At 45.4% G+C, this 27970-nt stretch overlaps 1 protein-coding gene across 1 annotated transcript in view; it reads left to right on the top strand.

Annotated features, from left to right (window-relative positions):
• Nucleotides 1-20885, top strand: part of LOC136751893 (hemicentin-1) — a 38280-nt gene extending 17395 nt beyond the window's left edge. The window contains exons 5-15 of the mRNA XM_066707645.1: nucleotides 1180-1349; nucleotides 1632-1744; nucleotides 2785-2905; nucleotides 3328-3530; nucleotides 3718-3853; nucleotides 8039-8185; nucleotides 9394-9486; nucleotides 18663-18931; nucleotides 19239-19372; nucleotides 19584-19704; nucleotides 20131-20885. Of these exons, the coding sequence (XP_066563742.1) occupies nucleotides 1180-1349; nucleotides 1632-1744; nucleotides 2785-2905; nucleotides 3328-3530; nucleotides 3718-3853; nucleotides 8039-8185; nucleotides 9394-9486; nucleotides 18663-18931; nucleotides 19239-19372; nucleotides 19584-19704; nucleotides 20131-20556 (1933 nt within the window). The 3' untranslated portion in view covers nucleotides 20557-20885. The remainder of the gene's footprint in view (nucleotides 1-1179; nucleotides 1350-1631; nucleotides 1745-2784; nucleotides 2906-3327; nucleotides 3531-3717; nucleotides 3854-8038; nucleotides 8186-9393; nucleotides 9487-18662; nucleotides 18932-19238; nucleotides 19373-19583; nucleotides 19705-20130) is intronic.
• Nucleotides 20886-27970: the final 7085 nt, after the last annotated feature.

The raw sequence follows: 27970 nt of genomic DNA, 5'->3' as shown, positions 1-27970 counted from the left end.
CCAAATACTCCAAGCTGACAAATCAATCAAAGCAAAGCCATGTCAAAACAGGCAACACAAAAATACTATACACCACCATTCATTGCTTTCAATCAGGCCACCACCACACATTTGTTCCCCCCTTCCTTTATAATGAATAAGGACTGCTTGCTGAATGAACAATTTTGCAAAGATGTTTTGCACACATGCAGAAGAGGTTCACATTCATGGGAGTAATTTGTAGTAGATGTGTCCAAATGTTTTCATTTTGTTTGACATGATTTACTCAACTGAGGTTTGTGTCTTTTGTTGTGTTGTGTTTACAGTTAACATTAACTTAACATTTGCATTTTGAGAAAAGCTATGAGAAATGACTCAGTGTTTTGCAAAAATAAATACTGTTTTTCTCATTAGGTTAATATAGAGATCAAGTTGACCCCAGTGTCATTAAAATTATCTTAGCAATCGAAAAAAACTGTAATTTATTTTGTTACTTTGCAGCACAGTTCATTTCACCTTTACTTTGTTAAGTTTCTTCTGCCTATTCCCAATTGCACTTCCTGGACTGCATCCATTTCAATCCCATTTATCTCCATTCTAATCCATACATTTAATTGTTTTCTACATTGTGCATTTGTTGGGTTGTCTGTCTGTGGAGGGTCTGAATGCTAGTGAGTGTTTTGGGCTCCTGCTTCAGCTCAATACTTTTTCTCCTGTTGTGTTCCCAGCACTTTTCTGCCTTTTACCAAGTCCTTTACCACATATCAATTAATATCCCTTCACTATCCTTATACTGTAGTTGTATTCTGCAGTCTTTCTTTTGTCCTATATTCTGTACTTCACTTATTTAATGGTTCCTTTCCTATTTATCCAATTTCCATTTCTGTCATACTGAATCCCCACAATAAACTGCATTGGTTAAGAATTGACACACATGACGTCCCTGAATTTGCTGTTTGTCACCCTTACTGACAACTGTTTATAAAATGGGCCAGTAATCACTCCATTTGGAGGACAGTGCAATGGGACAGCTGTCCCATTGTTTGTTCACTCCGCTCTCTCTTCTTTCCTCTCTGGTCAGATTGAGATGTTTATCACCTAAGGAATCTTACCCTCTCTCTCTATTTCACCCCTAACCTATTGTGTTAATTTATTAGTGAGGAATTCTCATGTCATTTTTCTCTGACCTCTGACCCTCAGCTTCCTGAACATCCAGAGCCCCTCAGCGCTGTCATTCGTCATTGACACCACGGGCAGCATGTCCGACGACATCGAGGGCGCTAAGATCCGCGCCTTCTCCATCATCGACAGCAAGAGGGGCACCCCCAACGAGCCCTCTACCTATGTCCTGGTGCCCTTCAATGACCCTGGTCAGTGACAGCCAAGTGGCTTGGGCTTGTGTGCGTCTCTGCCCCTTCCTCTCTCCTTTGACATACTTCTCCTTCCACATCCCTTATGTCCATTCTCTTGCTCCAAGTCTCCCTCTTCCCATCTCTCTCTGGGCCTCTCTCCCTGCCTCTCTCTATAAGCACTCCTATGGATAAAGTAGTGAAGGTTTGGAAATGAAAAATGTGGGGGCTGTTTTGAACAACAGCACATTCAAACACCAACACACTAGAGGTTACAGTTACTCTCCCCATCTCTGTCTTTAGACTTTGGACCAGTCATGAAAACAAGCGACCCGGAAGTGTTTAAACAGAAAATCTCAGAGCTGACAGCTTCTGGGGGAGGAGATTACCCAGAAATGTGTCTTTCTGGTCTGCAGGTACTTACGCCACACAAATGTGTATTAAGTGTGGTACATTTTTATAAGCACAGACTCTCTGGTACACTGTGGCACGGCCAACCTCTCAACTGCAGCTAATTACAGCACACACCATTTGTGTCGGGTACTGGCATACTCTACACTTACAGTGTGTTCCATCAGTACATACAGGGGTTGTCATTGTAATGGAGATGTGTGCCTGACAGCGTTATTTCTTACCCATGAATGATAAATGAGGGCTAGGTAAACCAAGTATTTATTCAAAAAATCAACACAATACAACATTAAAAGAGAGAGGGAGACACTTCTTTACACAGAGAGTAGTCACAATCTGGAACAAACTCCCCAGCGATGTGGTAGAAGCACCACTATCTGCAGATTTTTTTTCCTTACATTATGTGTCTAAAATATTGAGATGAATCTACAACAATTTGAAATAAACATATTGGCTACAATACCATTTCAGTTTGAAGTGTTCATCCTCAAGTATTAATTACTACTATTACTACTACAACTATTACAAACAATGATAATAATGCAATAAATGACCAACGTGTGTCTAAAGTAACATTACACTGAAGGAGGGACGAATGTGCAGACTGACTGAATATTATTTAGCAGTTCTCATTGGCTAAGCAGAAGTAAACAAAGCTGGTCATTTTGACTCAAATTATGGAATAACACATATACATCGGTTCATTTATTTATCTCCAGAGAAATAGTGTTATAATGAATCCGTATTGTACAAGGTACACGCAATGGGGTATATCTGTTCAGAGTACAGCATTTACTCTCTCTCTGGCACCCAGTGGCAGCGTTTCTGTCCTTGCTGTAATGCAGTACGATCAGTCTGAATTACTGCTGTAGGGTCAATCTCCCTCTGAACACAACAGTTAGCTTTTCTCTCTGAAATCAGTACAATGCAGTTACTCTTTCCATACAGTCAGTGGGACCATACTGCATAGCCTCTCTCTGTTACATTACATACAGAGTTTGGAGCTACCCAACTGCCTCTGATTGTTCCTTTTGTCCATTTCCAGGTGGCCCTGATCAGCACCCCCTCCTCCTCTGAGATCTTTGTGTTCACTGATGCCCCTGCCAAAGACAGCTACCTACAGAGCACAGTGCTAGCCCTCATTGAGAGCACCAAATCCTCTGTGAGTATGGCTCCATCATGCAGTTCCCTGCAAAAGCATTGCTACTACTTTTAAGAAATTCCAGTGCTAACTCAATAAGATGATGCCACTTCCGATTGTAGATTCCTGAGTGATGCTCAATCTGGCTTTCTTCTAGCTCCATCTTCTGTCACCCCTCTGTCTCCTCCCTCCCTTCCTTTAATGATGACCTCACTCCTAGTAGTAATATCTGGGTGATGCTTTAATAATGGGTCTCTCTCCACGCTCCATTTCTCCCTCTCTAAACTTGAGTCCCATCTTTCCTCAAAGCCTAAAATGGACTGATCACCACACTGGTCTGTTATCTAGCTACCGTCTGAAGCACTCGGAGTGCTCTGTTGAGATATGCTTTATCCAGAGAGCAATACAAACACATAAAAACAGAACTGCCCTCTCTCCACTCGCAAGTGAGTTTCCTGCTGACTGGCGGACTGTTCCGGAGGAGGCGAGGCCTTCAGGACCAAGGCCAGCGGAGCATCCGATTGGCAGCATCTGAGTCACACCTGTATGAGGACCTGGCACTATCCTCGGGGGGACATGCCATCCAGACCACCAAGTCCCAGCTTTTAAATACATCTGTGATCATAGAGGATTCCTCCACTTCAGCACTGGTAACTGCATTAGAGAGACAAGCTTAGGCAATTTTGAGCAACAAAGCTTGGATAGTGTAGTCTATGCTGTACTTGAGTATCACATCTCTCTCCCTCTCTTATTCCTTCTGTCTCTACTTTCTCTCCTTTCTAAATCCCTCTCTAATTTATCATTCTACCTTCCTCTCTGTCCCTCCTCTCTACCCAGGTGACCGTGTTCCAGGACAGGAGTGACCCAGGCAGGACACAACAATCCTTCTATTTCCCAGTGGATGCCTCCCTCAGCAACCTCACCGTCTACCTCTCTGCAGGGGCCACAGCCTTCAGCATCACCAGCCCCCATGGTAACACCTGCAACTGTCCCTCGCTATCCCCCTCCTCCCTTCAGGAAACCCAAATCTCACCATTGTCCCCAATTCTCCCTCATGACTAGTCTTTCCCCAGTGAATACCTGTCGCTCTCTCACTCTCTCTACCATCTTCTATATAAGCCAACACCATGCACTACCACTCATGTCAAGGTTTGTCCCAGTCTGGGCAGTATAATGAGGGAGGACTCTATCTTTACACTTAAATGCTGTTCCAAAACCAGTATCTTGCATTTGCCTCCAACATACAAACACCCTCCTGAGTGCAGAAACACAGATAAATCCCATTGCTGACAAGTGTATTAAATCAACCACACAACCATTCAATCTCCATAGACAAACATTGGCAGTAGAATGGACTTTACTGAAGAGCTCAGTGACTTTCAGCGTGGCACCATCATAGAATGCCACCTTTCCAACAAGTCAGTTCATAAAAGTGCTGTTATTGTGAAGTGGAGATGTCAAGGAACAACAACAGTTCTGCGAAGTGGTCTTAGTCCTGCTCTCAGCACATCCCTTGTTCACCACTTCATCATCCTCATCACCAGAATACTAGCCAGTCTCCCTCTCTCAATAAGCTATCATCCAATTAACATCCCTACATACCATGTGCACTTGGCCCCACTAACCCTCTCCACTCATTGGTTCTATCTCTCCCTACCAGCTCCACTGACACTCTGCCCTGCACTTAAACCCCTGTTTGCCCTTCTGTAACTGCTAAGTCATGTCTTCATCAAAGAGTCGCTTCTAAGTATTACTTATATATCATTTGTCTATTAGTGTTCCTGACCTTTCACTTTCCCTTACAACCTCCCCTTTGCATGCCCCCTTTTTTGCCTGTCTGTCCAATCAATCAACTTCTTGACTACGCCTTTTGGATCTCCCCTGTACTTTTGCCTTTGCCCTCTTTTTGATTGTGTACACACTTGAATCCCTCTCTGTTAGTCTCCAATACATTACAAGTGGAGGGCCACACAAGCTCACAGATTGGGACCACCGAGTACTGAAGTGAAAATAGTCTGTTCTCTATTTGCAACAATCACTATCGAGTTCCCAACTGCCTCTGAAAGCAATGTCAGCACAATAACAGTTTGTGGGGAACTTCATGAAATTGATTTCCATGGCTGAGCAGCCGCACACAAGCCTAAGATCACCATGCGCAATGCCAAGAGTCAGCTGGAATGGTGTAAAGCTCACCACCATTGCACTCTGGAGCAGTGGAAACATATTCTCTGCAGTGATGAATCTTGCTTCACTAGCAGTTCGATGGACAAATCTGGTTTTGACAGATGCCAGGAGAATGCTACCTGCCCGAATGCATAGTGCCAACTGTACAGTTTGGAGGAGGAATAATGGTTCAGGTCTGTTTTTCATGGTTTGGGCACCTTCCAGTTCCACTAAAGGGAAATATTAATGCTACAGCATACAAAGACATTCTAGACTATTTTGTACTTCCAACTTTGTGGCACAGTTTGGGAAAGGACATTTCCTGTTTCCATGATGATGCCCCGTGCACAAAGCAAGGTCCATACATACATGGTTTGTAGAAAATGAGCATTAGAAGCATCTCAAATTTAATGGTAGAATGTGTCCTTGAGGGACAGAAGGAAATCCGGTGAAGTGCTTGCTTAACATCTGGCAGAGTCATCAGGATACCAAAGATGACTCGTTGACCATGAGAAGAAGTCTTACAAGAAATGGCCTTTTAGGGTCTGTTGCAGCAAAAAAACTATTCTTGCAGAAAGGCAACAAGCATTCAACTTTATGCTGGAGCTACAACCCAGTGGCAGAAAGTCATAATTTGAAATTATTGGTTTATAAAGACACCACTATTTCAGAAGAAGAGTTGTCTAGAAGTACATTGATGCCTGCAGCCTTCTGTGAAGCATGATGGTGCTTCTGTCATGGTCTGGGGGCACATTTGAGCCAGTGCTGTAGGAGATCTTGTCAAAATCAGTGGAATTATGAATGCTGAGAAATACACATTTTGATTCATCATGCTGTAGCTTTGGGAAAACGATGGATTGGCAAAAATATTATCTTTCAGCACAATACCACGATTAAGACCGATTTGGGTGGAAGTATTCAGAACACTCACAGTATTAGACTAGCCACCTCAGAGCCCTGAACTCAACATTATTTATTTATTTATGTATTTATTTATTAGCAGATGCCCTTGTCCAGGGAGACTTACAAAATATAAGAGCAATACAAAGTGCAATAATACAGTGCAGTTCAAGGCATAATACATTTTACAAATTTAGAATATACACAAGTGTACACCAATCTGCCATAACATTATGACCACTGACAGGTGAAGTGAATAACACTGATAATCTCATTATCATGGCATCTCTCAGTGGGTGGGCAGCAAGTGAACATTTTGTCCTCAAAGTTGAGGTGTTATAAGCAGGAAAAATAGGCAAGCTTAGGATCTGAGCGACTTTGACAAGGGCCAAATTGTGATGGCTAGACAACTGGGACAAAGCATCTCCAAAATTGCAGCTCTTGTGGGGTATTCCCAGTCTGCAGTGGTCAGTACCTATCAAAAGTGGTCCAAGGAAGGAAAAGCGGTGAACCGTTATTGGGGTGTCAACATGAAACAGGTGAAGTGAATAACACTGATAATCTCGTTATCATGGCACCTGTCAGTGGGTGGGATATATTAGGCAGCAAATGAACCTAGCTACCTATCAAAAGTGGTCCAAGGAAGGAAAAGCAGTGAACTGGTGGCAGGGTCATGGGCAGCCAAAGCTCATTGATGCACGTGGGGAGCGAAGGCTGGCCCATGTGGTCCGATCCAACAGACGAGTTACTGTAGCTCAAATTGCTGAAAAAGTAAATGCTGGTTCTGATAGAAAGGTTTCAGAACACACAGCGCATCGCAGTTTGTTGGGTATGGGGCTGCGTAGCCGCAGACGAGTCAGGGTGCCCATGCTGACCCCTGTCCACTGCCGAAAGGGCCTACAATGGGCATGTGAGCATCAGAACTACACCACGGAGCAATGGAAGAAGGTGGCCTGGCCTGATGAATCACAAGTTCAAGGTGTTGACTTGGCCTCCAAATTCCCCAGATCTCAATCCAATCGAGCATCTGTGGGATGTGCTGTACAAACAAGTCTGATCCATGGAGGCCCCACTTCGCAACTTACAGGACTTAAAGGATCTGCTGCTAACGTCTTGGTGCCAGATACCACAGCACACCTTCGTTAAGTCAAAGTTAAGAGCTAAGGGAAAGGGAGCGTAGGGGCAAAACGTATAAGTGCAATCTTACAGGAGAATGAATGACAAAATTACAAGTAAAGTCTGAAAAGATGTGTCTTGAGTAATCGCTGGAAGGAGGTCAGAGACTCTGCTGTGTTGACTTAGTGGGCAGGTCATTCCACCACTTAGGTGCCAGGGATGAAAAGGAGCAGCTCTGGAGGAAGGAGAGTGGATAGGAGGCAGAGTTAGTCTTCTGGCACTGGAGGAGCACAGTGGTCTGAAGGGGATGTATGGAGAGACGAGTGTCTGTAGGTAACTTGGTGCAGTGTGGTCGAGGCAGCGGTAGGTGATGGTCAGTGTCTTAAACTGAATGCGTTCTGGTATTGGGAGCCAGTGGAGGGAGCGGAGCTGTTTTAAGCTGTGTGGCATCACTCTTGGACAAGTAAAAGAACAAAAAGCAGCCAAAGTCAAATTAATAGAAATGGTAAATCCTGCAAGAAGCTTGGAAGACTTTACCACAAGACTTCCTGAAAAAATTACACGTCTACCAAAGAAATATGCTTCCATTTTGGATTCAAAGTGATGCTGCACAAAACACGTGAAGTTTTATTAATGTTTCTTTGTGTTTGCTTCAATGTGATTTTTTTTGTTTGTTTTTAACAAATAAACACTGGTTTACTTTAATGGCTTTCCTTTCTCTCAGAGTGGCCTAAAACTTTTGCACAGTACTGTATGGCTTAAAATGGTCTCAGGATGTTACCAAGGGTACTGACCAGCTTCGGTCCTTATGCTGGGATGAACAACTATTTAATTTTCAAAACTGCCCTGGTGACTTAAAACATGTATTGTACAAATGCTAAATCACATGAGAAGTCATCATGGGGTAGTTGGCTTTTGAGTAATTATTAGTTCTCTATTGTCTCCTTCATACACAGATAGATATATTTCAATTTTTTAGGCACCACGCAGAACAGCACTGTGGCCCGGGGTCCTCTGGGCAGGGTAGAGCAAGTAGGCAACTTGTGGGCTGTCTACCTGGAGCAGGAGCTGGGGCAGTGGGAGTTCAGCATCAACTCCATGCAGTCCTACACCATCAAAGTCACAGGTACTGCCCTAGTCAAACAAATAATGTTGTAGCAACATTACAGTAAAGCCAACACAGAACAATATCACATTGTGGGAACATTGTAACAGCAACACACATCTGTTGGGGGATTGGCAGGGGATGCCATCACAACATTGTGAAATAAAGTTATCACTAATACAGCTATAAACATGTAATTTAATTTTAATTTATTTTATTTTATTGCCACACCGTCAAGCCAGTGGAAATTGTCTCCGGTAAAGTATGATACAAAAAATGTGCTCCTTTACATACATGTAAAACATTTGCTCATTTATATACATACACCTTGTGAGGTGCCTGTGCTAATGGAAAGAGAGCTAGATGTTAACTTAATTGATATGTATACAACTACATAACAGGGAAATTATATTGACCTATAACAAAATGCAGTGTGAAAAGTTAATTTTAAGTAAAGTTAAGCAGAAATATGTTACTATAGAAAAATGCAGCCCTCTCACCTGGTTTACAATCCTCTTGTTTTGTGTGAGGGATTCTTCTCCATTCTTCCCCAGTGCTGTTGTGTGTTTGTGGCTGAGGTGGTCTCTGAGGTATCTCACTCTTCTTTTTGCTGTACATTTGTGCAGGTTTACTCCTGAGACATTCCCACTCACCTCCTCTTCCTCCTATCATCCTCCTCCTCTTATCATCTTGCAGACGTCTGTTATTTGATCTCTTTATCTCTCTCTCTCACTCCTTCGGTGTGTCCATTATCAAAGAGTTTGATCTTGTCTCCTGTTGTCCATGTTTCAGAGATTCTTTCAGCATCAGCCACTGGAATTATTCCACACACAAATGCATTAACCTTTCCCATAGCCCTTGACTGTGACCTAACATCTTGACCACAATTAGCTTTTAGTTTCCAGGATGTAAGACCTAATTTATTGTATTTATCTGTAAACTGGAATTTGTACAATGTATTATGCTTTGAATTGCTTTGCATAATGTACATTTTAATTTGTAATGTTTGATGCCTTAAGAATACTGAACTGTATTCTTGCACTTTGTATTGCACTTATATTTTGTTAGTCGCCCTGGATTAGGGCGTCTGCCAAGAAATAAAATACTACTACTACTACTACTACTACTACTACTACTACTACTACTACTACTACTACTACTAATAATAATAATAATAATAATAATAATAATAATAACCACTGCGGCAAATCTGTGTGGTTCTTCCTCAGGGCAGAGTATCATCAGTTTCCTGTATGACTTTGTCACGCCGTTCGGAGGAGCTCACCCAGGCTACGCCACTATTGAGGGACGCCCACTTGCTGGTAAGACAATACCATAGACAGGGACTAGGAGTACATTGTTTCATTGCTGTTTGCTTGATCACCCTATGACCAAGGCTTAATTTGTGCAGGATCCAGCACCTGGTAACTCTGACCTCTCATATTCAGACCTGCACTTATTTGGAAAGATATGGCTCTCTTTCAACAACAAAACGCATACAAACAAATTAAAACATTCAATGAAAACAAAACGGTCACAAATCATTTAAATGATTCAGCAAATTACTTAATTTTACATAAATAAATATAATAATCATATGAAACCTATATATAACAAGAAACGTAAAACTTTTACATTTTCTATAATTCATTTATTTTGGGAATTAATACAGAAATGTGCATTAGCTAAGAAACGTTACACAGTTTAAAGTTACTCAGATACTATTTGTATTTTTAAAAATAGACCGGTTTATAAACACTTAAGTTTCATAACAAAAATAACATATACAAATCCCTAGAATATTCCATTTAAAATACAAAAAAATAGATGTTTAAAAATAACTGTTCCAGAGATATCATCGGTTTTGCAAGGAGCACACCTGTCTAGAAGCCTGTCAGAAATACACTGCAAAACAAAGGAAATGGGCCATTGGTTATCCTTCGAGTCGAGAAACCGCCCAGAGGGGGAGGGGCTATGCAGGTGTGTCCCCCAAAACAGACCACCTCTTCCATCTGCTATAATTAGTGGGACACACATACCCATTCTTCCTCTTTTGCCGTTCACGACTGGGACTTGATCCACGGATCTGTGAGCATTAAAAGACGATTTACATATAGGCTCATTGTCTTATTAAATTGTTTTGCTGTGCCTAACCCCTCTCTACATGCTCTCTACATGGCTGGCTTGATAGAGACCCTTGGCCCTGAGTCTGCGGGCCCCCTCTGAGAACTGGCAGCTACAGGTGACCTCCTGGTGGACACCTTGCGTCACAGTGCCCGGGCCACAGGCCGGTCCTTGGCAGTGATGGTGGCTTTGCGATGCCAGCTGTGGCTATCCCAGGCCAGACGTGTCCCGGAGGTGGACAGAGCCCGCTTTAGTGATGCGCCTATTTCGCCCGGGTTTGCAGGAGTGCGGCATCCCGTTCCAAAAAGAATACAAAGATCTCCGGGACACTTGGACCCTAGGAGAATCCTTCTGGTCGGGGTCCAATGTGTCCCGAGCGGACGGGATTGCCGTACTCCTGAAAAACCCCTTCTTAATAGTTAAAACATTCAAGGTTATAGAGGCGGGCAGACTGGCCAGCCTCGATTTTAAATACAAGGGGGCTGTATTGAGGCTGGTCAATGTCTATGCCCCCACCAGCCAGAGAGAGAGAGTCCTCTTTCTCCCTCAGCTACGCCCGCTCCTGATCGGCACCTTGCCAGTTATCATTTCAGGTGATTTCAACTGTGCTCTGAGGGATGTAGACCGGAGTAAGCCCCGCAACGATAGATCCAGCAGGGACCTCGCTGCGTTCGTGGAGGACTTTGAACTCTGCGACGCAGGTCGGGACCTGGTCCCCTTGTTCACCTGGGTGAGTTCTTCTGGCTCCTCCTTCTCCAGGATAGATCTCGTCCTCCTCAGCAAGCCACTGGAGAGGACCGCCATGTCTTCGGAGGCGGTCTTCTTTTCAGACCACAGGCTCCTGACGACAGAGGTGCTCATTCCGAGCACACGGGAGTCGGGGCCTGGGGTCTGGAAGCTCAACACCTCTCTGCTCGATGACCCTCGTGTGATTAAGACCTTTAGCAGACGCCTCGAGGAGTGGAGGACCCTGAAGGACCTTTTTGATTCTCCCATAGAGTGGTGGGAGATGATGAAGAAAAGAACCAAGGGCTACTTCATTCAGCTGGGGAAACGGAAAGCTCGCGAGAGGCGGGCGAGATATTCCCATCTAAACGCCCGCCTCCAGCGCCTGAGTCTTTTACAGCTCAGAGGCTTCGACCTAGCTGAGGAGGTGGCCCGGGTCAAACTGAGTCTCTCCGCCCTCTATCGGGAGGAGCAAGAAAAGATCAAGGTCCTTTCCAGGGTCCGCATCATGGAGGACGATGAGAAATGCAGCCGCTTCTTCTTCAAGAAAACGAAGGAGAGGCGGCCTGCAATGTCCTCCATGATCGACTCCTCGGGGCAAGAGGTGGAGGGCAGAGAGGCTGTTGAGACAGTGGTGCGGGATTTCTACAGGGAGTTGTACGACCAGAAGGTGGTGGATCAAAATCTGATCCATCACTTTCTGTCCCTGTTGGAGTCCCGCAATGAGGGGGACGAGGAGGAGGAGGAGGATCCAGAGATCACCACCACTGAACTCTCCCAGGTGATAAAGAGTCTTAACTCTGGAAGGACACCGGGTCCCGACGGGATCCCTGCTGAGTTCTATAAGATCTTTTGGGAGGTGCTTAAGGAAGATCTGGGCCAGGTCCTGGGGTCGATGTACAGAGAGGGCAGATTGGCCCCTTCGATGAAGAAGAGTATCCTCTCCCTTCTTCACAAGAAGGGAGACACGAAAGATCTGAGGAACTGGCGGCCAGTCAGCCTCCTGTGCACCGACTACAAGATACTGGCCAAAGCACTGACGCTCCGGCTGCAGCGGCCACTCCCTCAAGTCGTGGGTCCCGACCAGGTCTGTGGTGCCCGGGGGAGATCGGCGGCCGACAACGCCATGCTGCTCAGGGATGTCGTGGCCTACTCGAACGAGAGAAGGCTTCCCCTGGTCCTAATCAGCTTGGACCAGGAGAAAGCCTTCGACAGAGTGGGCCACGAATACCTGCAGCTTGTTATGGAGAGGATGGGTCTCGCTCTTGGCCTGAGGAAGTGGGTCAAGATCATCTACAGCGGCCTAAGCAGCAGGGTCCTTGTGAACCGCCACCTGACCGAACCATTTCCGGTCAGGTCGGGGGTCCGGCAGGGTTGTCCCCTGTCGGCCCTGCTGTACGTCCTCTGCTTGGAGCCGTTCATGCAGGCGATCCGCCGGGACGTCCGGGTGACAGGTTTCCATCTCCCGGGTTCCGGCGGAGAGCAACTGAAGGCCCTGGCCTATATGGACGACGTGGCCGTGGTCTGCACGGACGCTCCGTCCGTGGCCAGGGTCGAGGAACTGCTGGACGGCTTCTGCAGGGCGACGGGGGCCGCTGTGAATAAGGCCAAGAGCGAGGTCTACCTCTCCAGGGCACGGCCTGTCGGCCGGGGCCCGCCGACCGTGTTCCCTGTGAAGCCGTTTATCAAGGTTCTGGGGATCACGATCGATGGGACCAACACGGGCACCCGGAGCTGGGAGGAGGCCATAGCAAAGGTCCAAAGGAAGATCCACGGCTGGAGCACAAGGACCTTGACGATGGCTGGTAAGGTGCTGGTCGTAAAGGCCATCCTCTTCCCGATACTCCTCTACGTAGGAATGATCTTCCCCCCAGACAAGGGTATCGCAAAACTAGTGACCCGAATTATATTTCGGTTTGTCTGGGGGAGCAAAATGGAGAGGCTGAAAAGAGTGCAGATGGTGAAGGGTACCCTGGATGGAGGCAGGGGGGTCCCGGACGTTGTGCGGCTGATAAAGGCGCAGGGGCTGGCCTATGTGGTTAAGAACATCCAGGCTGCTGGCAAGAAAGTGAGTTTCATGAACCGCTTTTATTTTGCCAGCAGCCTGAGACCATTCGGCCTCTGCGCCATGGACAACACCAGGCCGCACTCGTGGGATCCCCCGCCGTTCTACAGGGCGCTCCGAGCCTTTGCGCTCGAAGTAGGCCTCCATAAAGTCGTGCTGGCCTCCTGGGATTATAAGACCATCTGTAGTCAGATGAGATCTGCCCAGGAGACCAGCCGGATAGAAGATTTCCCTCCCGAAACCTGCCGGTTTATCTGGGCTAACGCTACGCACGTTTGCCTCACGAACACGCAGAAAGATGTCTCCTGGATGGCTGTGAGTCGGTGTCTCCCCACCCGAGTGTTTATGCACAGAAGGGGCATAGCTCCTTATGACACCTGCCCCTATAAGGGTTGCTTGGGGAAGGAGACGGAGGCTCACATCTTTAGTGAGTGCCCCTCCGCCCACAGGGTCTGGCTCCTGTTTTCTCCGTTCCTCCACAGGTTCGCCGTTCCTGCGCGGGCGACCGCCCAGCAGATCCTATACGGTCCAGCCAAGGGAATTTCTACATCTACCTTGAGGTGCTGGTGGCGTGTCGTCTGCGCAGTGAAGCAGGCACTGTGGGAGGGACGGAACATCTGTTTGTTCAATAAGCAGGAGCTGGACCCGATCGTCATCGCGCGGAGGGGCATGGTGTTTGTGAAAGACTACGTCAATCTGGAGGTCCATCAGAGGGGCAAGGAGGAAGCCTTTAAGAACTGGCGCATACAAGATCTGGGGGAGCTCAGGATCCCATGATGGGACCCACCTCCGGGGACGGTTAGTTCCCCCTGCTGGAGCCCGAGTCCAAGATCTTTTAAAGATCTTTTAAAGATTTTAAGAATGATTGTTTTTAAAAGAAGATTTTAAATAATGAATCTTAATTGTTTTTAAAGATTTAGTTGTTTTTAAATCACATTGTTTAGGGTTTTTGGTAGAGTTTTGTTATATTTTTTTGTCAAATACATTGACCGTTTTGGGTTTAATTTAAAATGCATTAGACTTTTTTGTTTGTTTTTTATTTTTACTTTTTAATTGTTTTTTTAATTTGTTTAATGCATTTTCTGTTATTTTCAATGTATTTGACTCTTTTGTTGGTGTGCAATTTTTTTGCTTTTATCACGTTTTGTTTATTTGATTTGAGCACGTTTATTTTAAAGTTTATTGTTTTAGTTTTGTTAAAAATCACAAAGATTTTAAAAATTTTAAGTGATTTTAAGAACTGATATTTTAAACGATTTTAATCATAAGTATTAAAATTGGAATTGTTTATAATTTTGTAAAATGTGAAATACTTTAACCAAATAAACAGTATTTCGCCCGGGTTCACATTTGGCCCTGTGGTCGAGGCCATGCTCACCCACTCACTGCAAGCAAGGGAACAGTCTACCCAGCTGGCTCAGGTCTACCCACAACGCACTCCTCAGGTGCCACCCAGACCTCAAGCGCCCCGCCCTCTCCAGAGGTCCTCTCCAGAGGACCTCCCCTGGCCTCTGAGTGGTGGCTTCACCTGCAACTGGTAAAGCGGATTTGGCACCGGTTCTGCAGGGTGATCAACGCGCTGGCACGCAGTCTCCTCTATGCCTTCCCGCCACTCCCTCTTCTGCCAGCCGTACTGGCAGTGATCAGGAGGGAGAGAGCCACAGTCCTGCTGGCCTCCTGCAGCTCTGGGTCTGGCCCCTGAACGGGAAGGCCTCTCAGCCCTAGGGCTCTTAGAGGCAGTGGTGGCTACCATCCAATTGGCGAGGGCTCCCTCTACGAGGTTGCAGTACTCATACCACTGGCAGGCCTTCAACTCCTGGTGCCTGGAGAGAGCCATGACCCGGTCACCTGTCCTATAGCGATGATCCTAGAGTTTCTGCAGGAGCTGTTGGACACGGGCATGGCCCCATCCACCCTTAAAGTGTACTTGGCGGCCATCTCTGCGTGCCATGTCCACATTGACGGTGCATCACCTGGAGCACATTTCCTGGTGTCTCAGTTCCTGAAGGGCACACGTCAGCTTTGGCCCCCACATGCCTCTTCTCTACCAGCGTGGCGCCTGGACGTAGTGCTGGATGCACTTTCCCAGGCCCCCTTCGAGCCACTTCACTTGGCTGAGTTGAGGCTGGTCTCGATGAAAAAGGTGTTTCTACTGGCCATCACATCTGCAAAATGTATAGGTGAGCTGCATGCACTTTCGGTGCACCCATCTTGCACTCGCTTCTCTGGCAATGGGTCCAGGGTCACACTCCAGCCTAACCCTGCTTTTCTCACTAAGATCATCTCCCCCTTCCATGTCAACTCGCCGGTAGAGTTGATGGCCTTCCATCCTCCATCTTTCTCATCCGAAGAGGACAGGTGACTGCACCTGCTGTGCCCGGTCAGGGCTTTGCGGTGCTACATGGATTGCGATAGGGATAGCCGCTCTACGGACCAACTCTTTGTGTCTTACACGGCATGGACGCTGGGGAAGGCCGTCTCTAAATAACGACTCTCCCACTGGATTATGGACACGATCGCTATGGCCTAATAGTCAGCGCGCATTCCATTTCCACTTCCAAATGGCGCTTATATACAGTGGGGGAAAAAAGTATTTGATCCCCTGCTGATTTTATACGTTTGCCCACTGACAAAGAAATTATCAGTCTATAATTTTAATGGTAGGTCTGTTTTAACAGAGACAGAATAACAACAAAAAAATCCAGAAAAACGCATTTCAAAAAAGGTATGAATTGATTAGTATGTTAATGAGGGAAATAAGTATTTGACCCCTTCGACTTAGTACTTGGTGGCAAAACCCTTGTTGGCAATCACAGAGGTCAGACGTTTCTTGTAGTTGGCCACCAGGTTCGCACACATCTCAGGAGGGATTTTGTCCCACTCCTCTTTGCAGATCCTCTCCAAGTCATTAAGGTTTCAAGGCTGACGTTTGGCAACTCGAACCTTCAGATCCCTCCACAGATTTCTATGGGATTAAGGTTTGGAGACTGGCTAGGCCACTCCAGGACCTTAATGTGCTTATTCTTGAGCCACTCCTTTGTTGCCTTAGTTGTGTGTTTTGGGTCATTGTCATGCTGGAATACCCATCCACGACCCATTTTCAATGCCCTGGCTGAGGGAAGGAGGTTCTCACCCAAGATTTGACGGTACATGGCCCTGTCCATCGTCCCTTTGATGCGGTGCAGTTGTCCTGTCCCCTTAGCAGAAAAACACCCCCAAAGCATAATGTTTCCACCTCCATGTTTGACCGTGGGGATGGTGTTCTTGGGGTCATTCCTCCTCCTCCAAACACGGCGAGTTGAGTTGATGCCAAAGAGCTCGATTTTGGTCTCATCTGACCACAACACTTTCACCCAGTTCTCCTCTGAATCATTCAGATGTTCATTGGCAAACTTCAGATGGTTCTGTACATGTGCTTTCTTGAGCAGGGGGACCTTGTGGGTGCTGCAGGATTTCAGTCCTTCACGGCATAGTGTGTTACCAATTGTTTTCTTGGTGACTATGGTCCCAGCTGCCTTTAGATCATTAACAAGATCCTCCCATGTAGTTCTGGGCTGATTCCTCACCGTTCCCATGATCATTGAAACTCAATAAGGTGAGATCTTGCATGGCGCCCCAGACCAAGGGAGACTTACAGTTATTTTGTGTTTCTTCCATTTGCGAATAATCACACCAACTCTTGTCACCTTCTCACCAAGCTGCTTGGCGATGGTCTTGTGACCCATTCCAGCCTTGTGTAGGTCTACAATCTTGTCCCTGACATCCTTGGACAGCTCTTTGGTCTTTGCCGTGTTGGAGAGTTTGGAATCTGATTGATTGATTGCTTCTGTGGACAGGTGTCTTTTATACAGGTAACGAGCTGAGATTAGTAGCACTCCCTTTAAGAGAGGGACAAGGGGACAGGACAACTGCACCGCATCAAAGGGACGATGGACAGGGCCATGTACCGTCAAATCTTGGGTGAGAACCTCCTTCCCTCAGCCAGGGCATTGAAAATGGGTCGTGGATGGGTATTCCAGCATGACAATGACCCAAAACACACAACTAAGGCAACAAAGGAGTGGCTCAAGAATAAGCACATTAAGGTCCTGGAGTGGCCTAGCCAGTCTCCAAACCTTAATCCCATAGAAATCTGTGGAGGGATCTGAAGGTTCGAGTTGCCAAACGTCAGCCTTGAAACCTTAATGACTTGGAGAGGATCTGCAAAGAGGAGTGGGACAAAATCCCTCCTGAGATGTGTGCGAACCTGGTGGCCAACTACAAGAAACGTCTGACCTCTGTGATTGCCAACAAGGGTTTTGCCACCAAGTACTAAGTCGAAGGGGTCAAATACTTATTTCACTCATTAACATGCAAATCAATGTATAACTTTTTTGAAATGCGTTTTTCTGGATTTGTTTGTTGTTATTCTGTCTCTCACTGTTAAAATACACCTACCATTAAAATTATAGACTGATCATTTCTTTGTCAGTGGGCAAACGTACAAAATGAGCAGAGGATCAAATACTTTTTTCCCCCACTGTAGTCAATTGTCCAGCTGTAAAACTCCACTGATCAGGTGGGCACAGGCAGGCAGCACAGTCTGTAAAGTTCTTTATTTGATAAAGTCCTTTAAAATAATTATTCGTACGGCTCAATCTCCTTCTCCCAGTTTAACTCTTCTGTTGCTAGCAAAGACTTAGTTGGTTTCTGGTTCCGGTTCGGGCAACAGAGCTACAGGTTGAGCTGTGGCAGCGAGTTACTGGTTCAGGTGAGAGAGAGAGAGAGAGAGACCATGCGCTGTTCTTTATACGCCTGTCAGATCAATAGGTGATTGGTTCTTGAGTTTTTGAGATTGGATTTCGGTTTCAGCCCCCTGTGTCCTATTGGAGGGGGGCTTGATTTATGACTGATGTCAATCCATGCCATCTTTTGGAAATGCCGGTTGGCCCGGGTTTGTAGCTCTGTGTCGGGATTTCGGCTCTCGTCCATTTCAAAGAGTTTTTATTACCTACAGGCCCACATCTCATAGCAGGATTCCAAACTATTTGGCCTATTCTCGGTGCCATCCTCTCAAAACTGTCACTTTGATGAACTGTCACCAGTTCCACACTTTAAGGAAATCTGATAACTTTGGGGGGAGAGGTCTTCTTTAGATCAGTGCTTCAGCTCAGAGCTAAAATGCTCTTATCAAAATACACCCAACATAATGCTACACTATGGTTTACGATTTCTTAGGCCACCTTTCTGGAATACCCCCCAGATGTACTTACTATTGCTGTTGTTATTACTACCAGTAGCATTTAATCATAACAATGATAATAGTACATGCACATTGCTTACTTTTAATTGATAGTAATAGCATGTGTCGGACTTTGTTTGTCGGTGTAAGTCCCACAATTTAATAATGTGGGCACAGACCAGTTTTGACAGTATTAGTGCTAATATATTAAATACAATCAACATACAAATAACATCTTTCATCCCCACTTCTGTGTCACTCCTCCCCTCCTCCTTACCCTGTGCCCATCAATTTTGGTTTTCCTTCCTATACTCACACTCCCATTGTCTGTCCACTCACCTCTCTCTCCCTCTCTTTCCCAGGGAACAACGGGACAATGCTGGTGATGGTGACGGGGATGGGGGCATCCCATTCTCTATCAGTGACAGGGGTCACTCTGCGGGGACTCTCAGGTGCCACGGTGACTGAAGGCCGTCTGACACCCATGCGGGAGTCAGGACAGTACCTGGTGTTTGTACCAGATGTGCCGGGTGGCCAGTTTTCTGTACTGGTCAAAGGGCTGCTCAACGGCTCCCAAGTCTACCAGCGCCAGTCCACCACCCTGCTCACACCCTCGGACATCGTTGTCAGGGTATGGCCCAACACTGCCCGGGGTCCTTGTAAGAGAAACACCACTTTGCCATAAAAAAACAAAAAAACACACTGAAGACTGATTGCCCTTGGTTAACTGCTTTAGTTTGAGAATTGGTGGCAAACTCCTTTTTCTCTCTTCATCTCCCTGTCTTTCTGTGACTCTACCTCTCCTATTCTAACACGCCCATGCTCCTGCTCTCTCCCATTTACTCCCATTGACTGTCTACCTCTGCCTCTCTCTCTCTCTCTCTCTCTCTCTCTCTCTCTATAACTCACTAAACTGCTCTTTATCTCTAACCCCACAGACAGATCTCAACATCCTACTGGAACCTGGACAGGATTACATCATCCCCTTCACTGTTGACACCAATGGGACGGGTGGCACTTTCTCCATCAGCGTGCGGGATGACAAGAGATTTGTAATAAATGCTACAGAGAGGTGGGTGGGGGGTGAGGGTGTCCATACTTTCCATGTAGTAAATCCCTTAACCAGCTTTGGAAACACAGACCGAAGGTGTCATTTTCAGTTCAGTTCAGTCAATTTGTTTTTGGTATAGTGCTGATCTCCCACAAGTCACCACAGTGTGCTCTAAGGAGTCAGAAAGCCGCTGTCCTGCAATGTTGCTGATGAACACTGCCTTCCTCTACAGTGTCACTGTGGGGAGTAATGGCACAGCCGGGGGTACAGATGTCTCCATCACGGTGGAGGCCCAGTCTGCCTCCACTAGCGACTTCAACTATGCAGTGCTGCGGCTCACCATTAACAAGAAGGTACCAGTCAATCGGTCAGATGGTCAGGCTTTAATTAATACAGGATGGGAGTTGCCACTGAATGCTTTGCAGAGGCAATGCCTGCATGAACATAAAGTAGATGTGAAGTATTGAGGCTGCGGGGGAGGGGGCAAAGGGAGAGAATGCATCTATGTTGGGTCATTTTGCACACTGTGGGCAGGTTCAACAGGGTCTGTTTTACTTAACCAATGACTTCCAGGGACTTCCAGTGTCTGTAAGCTGGCAAGACAGGACAATCAGGAGTTCAGTTAAGACCTCAGCAGGAATGAAATTTACCAGACACAGGGACTCCTCCTCAATGAGCCACTCTTTTGAGCCTTGCTTCCCCTAGACCAATACTGAACTTACCCCCACCTCCCTTCTTGATTCTGATGAGATGCCACCATCCATGTGTCTAACCCACAGGTGGAAGACTTTGTGCCCCCTGCCTGTCGTGTGACCCAGGTGTTGGAGAACTGCTCGTCCCCTTGTGGCCTGGGGGAGTGGTCCTTGCAGGCCGAGGTCCATGATAATCGTTCGGTAGTGGTGCGTGTCTTCATCCGCGTGGGGAACGGCACGCTGAACACCACAGAAGAGAGCAGTGGGGCCGGTGGGAATGTGACGCTGGTCAGCTACAACGCCTCCTGCTGTGTACCCGATGTGGTGATCCTGGCAGTGGATTCCGTGGGGAATGTGGGGGTTTGTTCTCACTCCATCAGGAGTGCCACCTCTGCCCCCTTCTCCACCTCTAACCCCTTCTCCACCTCTGACGCCTTCTCCACCTCCACTCCGCTCCGTTCCGCAGTCTCTCTCCTGCTCTGCTGCTTGCTGGGCCTTGCCGTACCCTTCTGACCAGAACACAGGGACTGCAGCCAACACAACCTACACCACCCTTTTCTCTTACCTTCCTGCCCCCAAACACCTCTCGAACTCCTACCTTCCTCCTTCCCCATCATATTTTCCTTCCATTCCCACCTCCCCACATCTTTTCCTCCCCTCCCCAGAACCACCTCCTTCCAAGTGACCTTCCTCCTCTCTCTCCAACTCCACCACAACCACTAATATGGGCCCTATCTGAACAGTGCTGGGGATCAATGTGACATTTGCACATTACGTTGAAAGAAGTGATTCAACTTGAAAATTGCAATTGTTCTTTCTGCATGTCAATAAAAGTCACTAAATTTGAAACATAAAACTATTGGGTTTGTCACTTTTATTGAGCAATTCCTCACACTAAACAACAGCACACTCCCTGTGGATCCTTTTGAATCAGAGAGATGCAGAAAAAGTCATTAACCAAGCAAAAGCTTTCTTTAGTTGTAAAATTACGTTAAACTTTTGAGAAAATTAAGGCAGAATCGAATACCCTTACGAGGACTGAGAACATGTACAAGGACAAGGTCTGCAGAAGTAAGATGCTAGAAGCAATGGCTTATTGGAAAAGAGACCTTGAAATGTTCCTGCTGGGTCTGAAATTTGAAAACCATGACTGCTCTATTTGAGAAGTATTGAAGAACTGTAATGACTTTGAAGGTTTACACCGGAATCGTGTTTAGGATAACATGATATTTGAGACCCATTGTCTGATATTACTGAGCTGAGTGTTATATTAATTAACTACAGCACACTTCATAGAATCTGAATAACTTATTGTTACATCTGGTTATTCCTTAAACATACACAGGTGTTGTACTACAAACACTGTTGTCCCTCAACAATTCTACCCATTCATCAGGTTCCTACCTAGTACTACAGTGGCTCTCAAAAGTATTCACCCCCTTGGACTTTTCCACATGTCATTGTGTTACAACATTAAATCAGAATGGATTTAATCAGGAGTTTTTCCCTGAAAATGTCCATAATGTCAAAGTGAAAAATATAACCTGAAAATTGTTCTAAATTAATTACAAATAAAAAATGGAAAATACATACACCAATCAGCCATAACATTATGACCACTGACAGGTGAAGTGAATAACACTGATAATCTCGTTATCATGGCACCTGTCAGTGGCTGGGATATATTAGGCAGCAAGTGAACATTTTGTCCTCAAAGGTGATGTGTTAGAAGCAGGAAAAACAGGCAAGCGTAAGGATCTGAGTGACTTTGACAAGGGCCAAATTGTGATGCCTAGACGACTGGGTCAGAGCATCTCCAAAATTGGTCAGTACCTATCAAAAGTGGTCCAAGGAAGGAAAAGCGGTGAACCAGCAACAGGGTCATGGGCAGCCAAGATTCATTGATGCACGTGGGGAGCGAAGGCTGGCCCGTGTGGTCTGATCCAACAGACCAGCTATTGTAGCTCAAATTGCTGAAAAAGTTAATGCTGGTTCTGACCAGACCAGTCAGGGTGCCCATGCTGACCCCTGTCCACTGCCAAAAGCACCTACAATGGGCATGTGAGCATCAGAACTGGACCACGGAGCAATGGAAGAAGGTGGCCTGGTCTGATGAATCACGAGTTCAAGGTGTTGACTTGGCCTCCAAATTCCCCAGATCTCAATCCAATCGAGCATCTGTGGGATGTGCTGGACAAACAAGTCCAACTTAAAGGACTTCTGGATCTGCTGCTAACGTCTTGGTGTCAGATACCACAGCACACCTTCGTAGGTCTAGTGGAATCCATGCTTCGACAGGTCAGGGCTGTTTTGGTGGCAAAAGGGGGACCTACACAATATTAGACAGGTGGTCATAATGTTATGGCTGATCAGTGTAAGTATTCACCACTTCAGTCAATATTTGGTAGAGGCACCTTTGGAAGCAGTTACAGACATGAGTCTATGTGTATAAGTCTCTACCAGCTTTGCACATCTGGACACAGCAATGTTTGCTCATTCTTCTTTGTAGAATTGCTCAAGCTCCATCAAGTTGAATAGTCAACAGCAATGTTCAACTCTTTCTACATATTCTCAATTGAATTGAGGTCTGGGCTTTGATTGAGTTTCTCCAGGACATTGACCTTTTTGTTTTTAAGACACTCCAGGGTAGCTTTGGCTGTATGTTTGGGGTCATTGTCCTGCTGGAAGATTAATCTTCTCCTAAGTCCCCTCTCACAGGTCTCTTGCAGACTTCAATAGGTTTTCTTCCAGGATTTCTCTGTACTTTGGTGCATCCATTTTGTCCTCTATGTTTCTGGTTCCTGTAACTGAACTTCCCATTGCTATCTCTGATAAATCCAGTATATAAGGCACCTTCTGACTCTATCAAGATAGCATTTCTGAATATTGGGCGGTCCCACTGTGACTGGTATCAGTCCTTGAGGCCAGACTCCTATTAGTGGTTCATGTCCATCAGGTAGGTCCTGTTCATGCCCAGTCTGAACTGGTGGAAATGCTACCATCTTTTCCACTGTTGTAGCCCCTCCTGTAAATAAATGGTCAATATGCACTTTGTAGACCCTGTCTCTGAGCCTGATCATGTAGACTAGTGGTCCACATCTGCCCATGTTCCTATGTCTCCTTCCCTTCCTGGAAGTAATGCCCCTTACCATATCTCCATTGGTGAGCTGTCAAAGTGAACTTAGTATTCAGCTGCTGTTTAAGAAACAACTGTCCTGGTGAGCAGCCAGTAAATGCAGCCCTGTTAGACACCAGTTGGAAGGGTGGTATTACCATATGTTTGATGCCATTCCTCAGCATAAACTGTAAAAACTGTGCCGATGTGAACTGTTGTCCATTATCTGACACCACTTCCTCAGGAAATCCATACGCTGCAAAGTGCTAGTGAAGCACTTCAACTGACCTGAGCATCGTGATGCATGAAGTTGTAGTGGATGTATTCTCCATTTCCCATAGAGTCTCAGGACTCATGTTGATTATCAGCTCTGTATATTTTATTTAATAAATGTAAGAGAAGAGCCACAGATTTCTCATTAAGTGAATAAGCAACTCTTAAAGCATTGGCAGAAACACAGAAATATATATATAGCACTGCAAAAATTTTAGGCAGGTGTGAAAAAATGCTGTAAAGTAAGAATACTTTCAAAAATAGACATGTTACTAGATTGTATTGATCAATTAACTAAATGTAAAGTGAGTGAACATAAGAAAAATCTGAATCAAATGCATATTTGGTGTGACCACCCTTTGCCTTCAAAACAGCATACATTCTTCTAGGTACACTTGCACAAAGTCAGGGATTTTGTAGGCATATAGTCAGGTGTATGATTAAACAATTATACCACACAGGTGCTAATGATCATCAATTCAATATGTAGGTTGAAACACAATCATTAACTGAAACAGAAACAGCTGTGTAGGAGGAATAAAACTGCATGAGGAACAGCCAAACTCAGCTATCAAGGTGAGATTGCTGAAGATAGTTTACACCATGGCAAGACTGAGCACAGCAAAAAGACACAAGGTAGTTATCTTTCAAGTCGGAAGCACTGCCCAAGGGAGAGGGGTTTCTGCGCACTTCCGTGGGAACCCGATCGAGATGTCACTGTATCAAAGCTGCCATTGACCCCTGCACTCGTCACTCAGAACAGGTCCCTTCCCACTTCCTGTTCTATAAAACGTGACGTCAGCGCAGGTTCGTCCTCTTTTGCTGGGAGTTTGACTCAGGAACATAAGCTCTCTGTGTCTGTGTTTGTAATAAACATTCAAACTGCATATTTCGGCTGGCTGGCTCACTTCATAGTGTTGTTCACCACCGTTTTCGCTACACATCGTCTCTGTCTTGTGTGTGTTTAGTGATTATTGATAGCTAATTCCGATTCTGTCCCATCTGCGCACCGGTCTGGCTGTGCTTTCGGTTTCAGTTTCATTCACAAGAAGAGCCTTTTAAAAATAATAGTCATGTTTATATAGTGCTATATTCCTTGTATTCCTGCACCTGGTGTTGGCTATACACAGGTGTTCAGTCCGGCAACAGCAAGGTTGCATGTGGTTGGTGTCACAGTGCCCCGGTGTATATAAACGTTGCCGGGTGGAGACGCACTTACAGCGGTGGGCCCGCTAGGCGCTCCACTTGTTGCAGAGGTCTTCCAGTTGTTGTGTGCCCACGTGGTGCAAACACTGATCGGCGCCTCTGCTGCACATTTTCCTGTGCACGTGCATGTCCGCTCGGCGCTTGGTGATGAGCTCCACTTGCCCCCGCCACTGTGCCGCTGTGCCCCACCTGGAGTGGGGAAGTCTTATGCCCTGTCTGTCTGGGCACCGACAGCGGACGCGATTTGGCCGCGACTTCCGGGTCCGCTACGGCTGCCGCGCCTGGCAACTCCCCACTCCGGCGAGTGACGGGGGAGTCTCGTAACAGACATGCTCTTTTCATCTAAACCAAGAGCAAGGGGGGTGGCTACTTTTATACAATATTTTTACTACGTCATGTATTACATCACAGTTAGATGGGTGGGGGTGTGGGGGTAATATCGACAAGGTCATTGTCGATGTCTTTGGCAGCATGCAACCAACCCCTGCCACATTTTTGCCCATCCTCGCTGTTGAAATAAAGTCTCTTTTTAACAAACTCTACATATTTCCTCAAGACCTCAAAACCCTCATTAATTTCTTGTATGACCGTTTTCATTTTCGACCAATCCTGGGCATAGAAATCAATTTCGGTAACATATTAATTTTCATCCTCAGGATCCATAAAAATAGGTTCAGCATTGTAAAAAAAGCTAATTTGCTTGGCATAGCGTGTTTTCCTAAACACAATTCTGTTGTACCCTGTCATAGTTAGAGTCATTACAGTTCTACTATGATTCACAGATAGAGGGCTTTCCCAGTCCTGACTTTCAAACATTAGAGGCAGCGGTGCAGTTTCACGATCTCTATTCCACTGTTTCAATGCTTCTAACGCTTTATCCACATCCCCTTCCCTTGTCCAGTCCTTTACATGCATCCAATCCTCGTAAGCGTACTCAATTCTGGTTACAAAAGGCGTAGACATCTCCTCACCAGCTCTTAACTCAAAAAGCTCCAGACCGACATACCCCTTGTCCATTTTAAAACGGTATCCACGCCTTGTCTCATCATCCCCCAGAACCCAGATTCGGTCGAGTCTCACATCATATCGTGAAGGAACCCTAGCCCGGGCTTTCCTCTCGGGTGTTTTCTCGTAGATACAGTCGGACATGCTGAAGACACAGAATCACCTCACACGTGTAAAGAGAAAAATATCTATTTTACTAAAGAAACAGTCTGGCTTAAATACAAATCTTTTGGAGGACTTGAAAAAACAGTTGAAGACCCCAACCCCCTAGGAAGGGGCCCCCCAAGTTCAACTCAAGTTCAGGTCAAAGGTCAAATCCCCCGCAGCCCCCCTTCCGAAAAAGTGCCCTATATTACTACTGACCTTGTCAGCAAAGACCATTTATTTAGTGATTCTGAAGAAGAACAACTGAACAGAGCAATAGAAGAATCACTGAAGGAAAGCTACCATTCACCTGCTGAGTAAGCTTTGTAAATTAAGCTTTGTAAATTAAATGTGACCAGTTTTATTTACACTGTACTTCTTTTGTAAAGGCTTATTTTAAGAAACCAAAACTAAACTTTACCACTTTTCTTTTGGTAATACACTATATATTACATATAGTCATTTTAACATTTTCATATAGACTTACTGTACAATTGTCCATCCACATACAACAATACTGTACTTGTAAAATGCCGGTCTGATTTAATGGAATTGTATTGCAATTTAAATTATGTATGGATAGTTGATCAATTACATATTTAATCTATTTTAGTGCAAAATAAGTCCTGTGGTCATTGAGACGAGAAATCAGTGAGGAAGAAGTTGTTCGCATCAACATAAACAGATGTTTGGGATGGTGCTGTAAGGACCATGAAGAGGCCAAACTTCTCCACAAACAAACACATAGATGTAAAATTTACAGATGAAGCAGGTGTTTCTGAAGGAGCTGTCGATTGTGGAGGGCCAATGAGGGAGGTTTTCTGACTAGTCCTTCAATATATAAGAAATAGTCCCATGTTTGATGGCCCAGAATATCAGTGCACTCTCTCATGCCATGCACAGTGTAAGTATGCCAAAAAAACATTATGTTGTGAAAATAATAAAGATAAATAATAATTATCTGGAAAACATATATCAAATGTAAATGGTATGTATTCCAGGAAATCAAACAGAAGTGTGATTAGGAAATCAATATTTGTCCATTGTTGACTGCTTGTGCAAAACAAATATTTAACTTGCACAATTCCCAACAACTACCTTAGTTTTTTTTAACATGATGGAAACAGATATGTGCAGTAACCACTATGACTGTTCAATTTGAGATATTTTAGATAATAAACATAATAAATTAGCTTAATCAAACTGGCATTAGAAATAAAATCATGGGCATTACGTTAACCATAGCTAACTTAATGCTTTGTTAATTATATTTTATTTTTTCTCTCTAATAGCATTGAAAGACAACAGCAACTTCTTTGCAGGACAGTTGATAGCAATGAGCATAGTGCAGGGAGGACCCTCACCCCATTTCTTTACCCCAGTGTTGCTACAAGCAGTAGTGCTAGGCCCTGACAATGTGCACGCAGATATTGAGGATATTACACATTCTGACATAAAAAGTCAGCTGTCAGAGGTAGGAAAGTGAAGATACAGACAGTGAAGGAGTAAAGGAGTTTTATTTGGTAATTGTTACATTTTTAAGGCTTATGTTCATAAACAATCTTTGCCACTGGAAGTGACAATATACCAGCATTAGGTTTCAACCCTGATCCAACTGTAGAGTTTCTGCATGATGGTTCATGCTTTCCACGAGCAAACACATGTGCCAACATATTAAGTCTCCCATGCAAGGACTCGTATGACTCTGAAGAAAGCATCTTAAATTAATGAAAACGGCAGCGCAGGAGTTGTGTCACAAATGGTAAAGAAGTCTTTTAATCAGGCCGGCCCGGAAGAAAACCAGAGTGAACTCGTGTTCAAACATCTTTCTTACAGATCTCTTCCGGGTTTGCATTTTTATACAGTTCTAAACAAAAGGCGAATAATGTCCAATCAGCAGAGGTCCCAGATGTGCATGTGGATTGGCTCAGCCCTCTGCTTCTCTACTTCCTCCTCCTCCTTTGGAGTGTAGGGTTACAAAGCATCGGGGGTGACGTTGCCATTTCCTCCACAAAGCATTTTGGGATGCGCAAAGGACTGTGTGGTTCGACGTGTTTTGCAAAAGAGAAAAGTCGCTGTGCAGGGGGAGGGAAGAGATCTTCCACGTGTTTTACACGTGTAACCAGAAAAGTGGGTGTGCAGGGGGAGAGAGACAGACAGAACTATACACTTTATATATTCCAT

Source organism: Amia ocellicauda, chromosome 6 (genome assembly GCF_036373705.1).
Source record: "Amia ocellicauda isolate fAmiCal2 chromosome 6, fAmiCal2.hap1, whole genome shotgun sequence".
In the NCBI taxonomy this organism is placed as follows: Eukaryota; Metazoa; Chordata; class Actinopteri; order Amiiformes; family Amiidae; genus Amia; species Amia ocellicauda.
The sequence above is the reverse complement of the archived record's forward strand: the minus strand, read 5'-3'. Positions and strand labels throughout refer to the sequence as shown.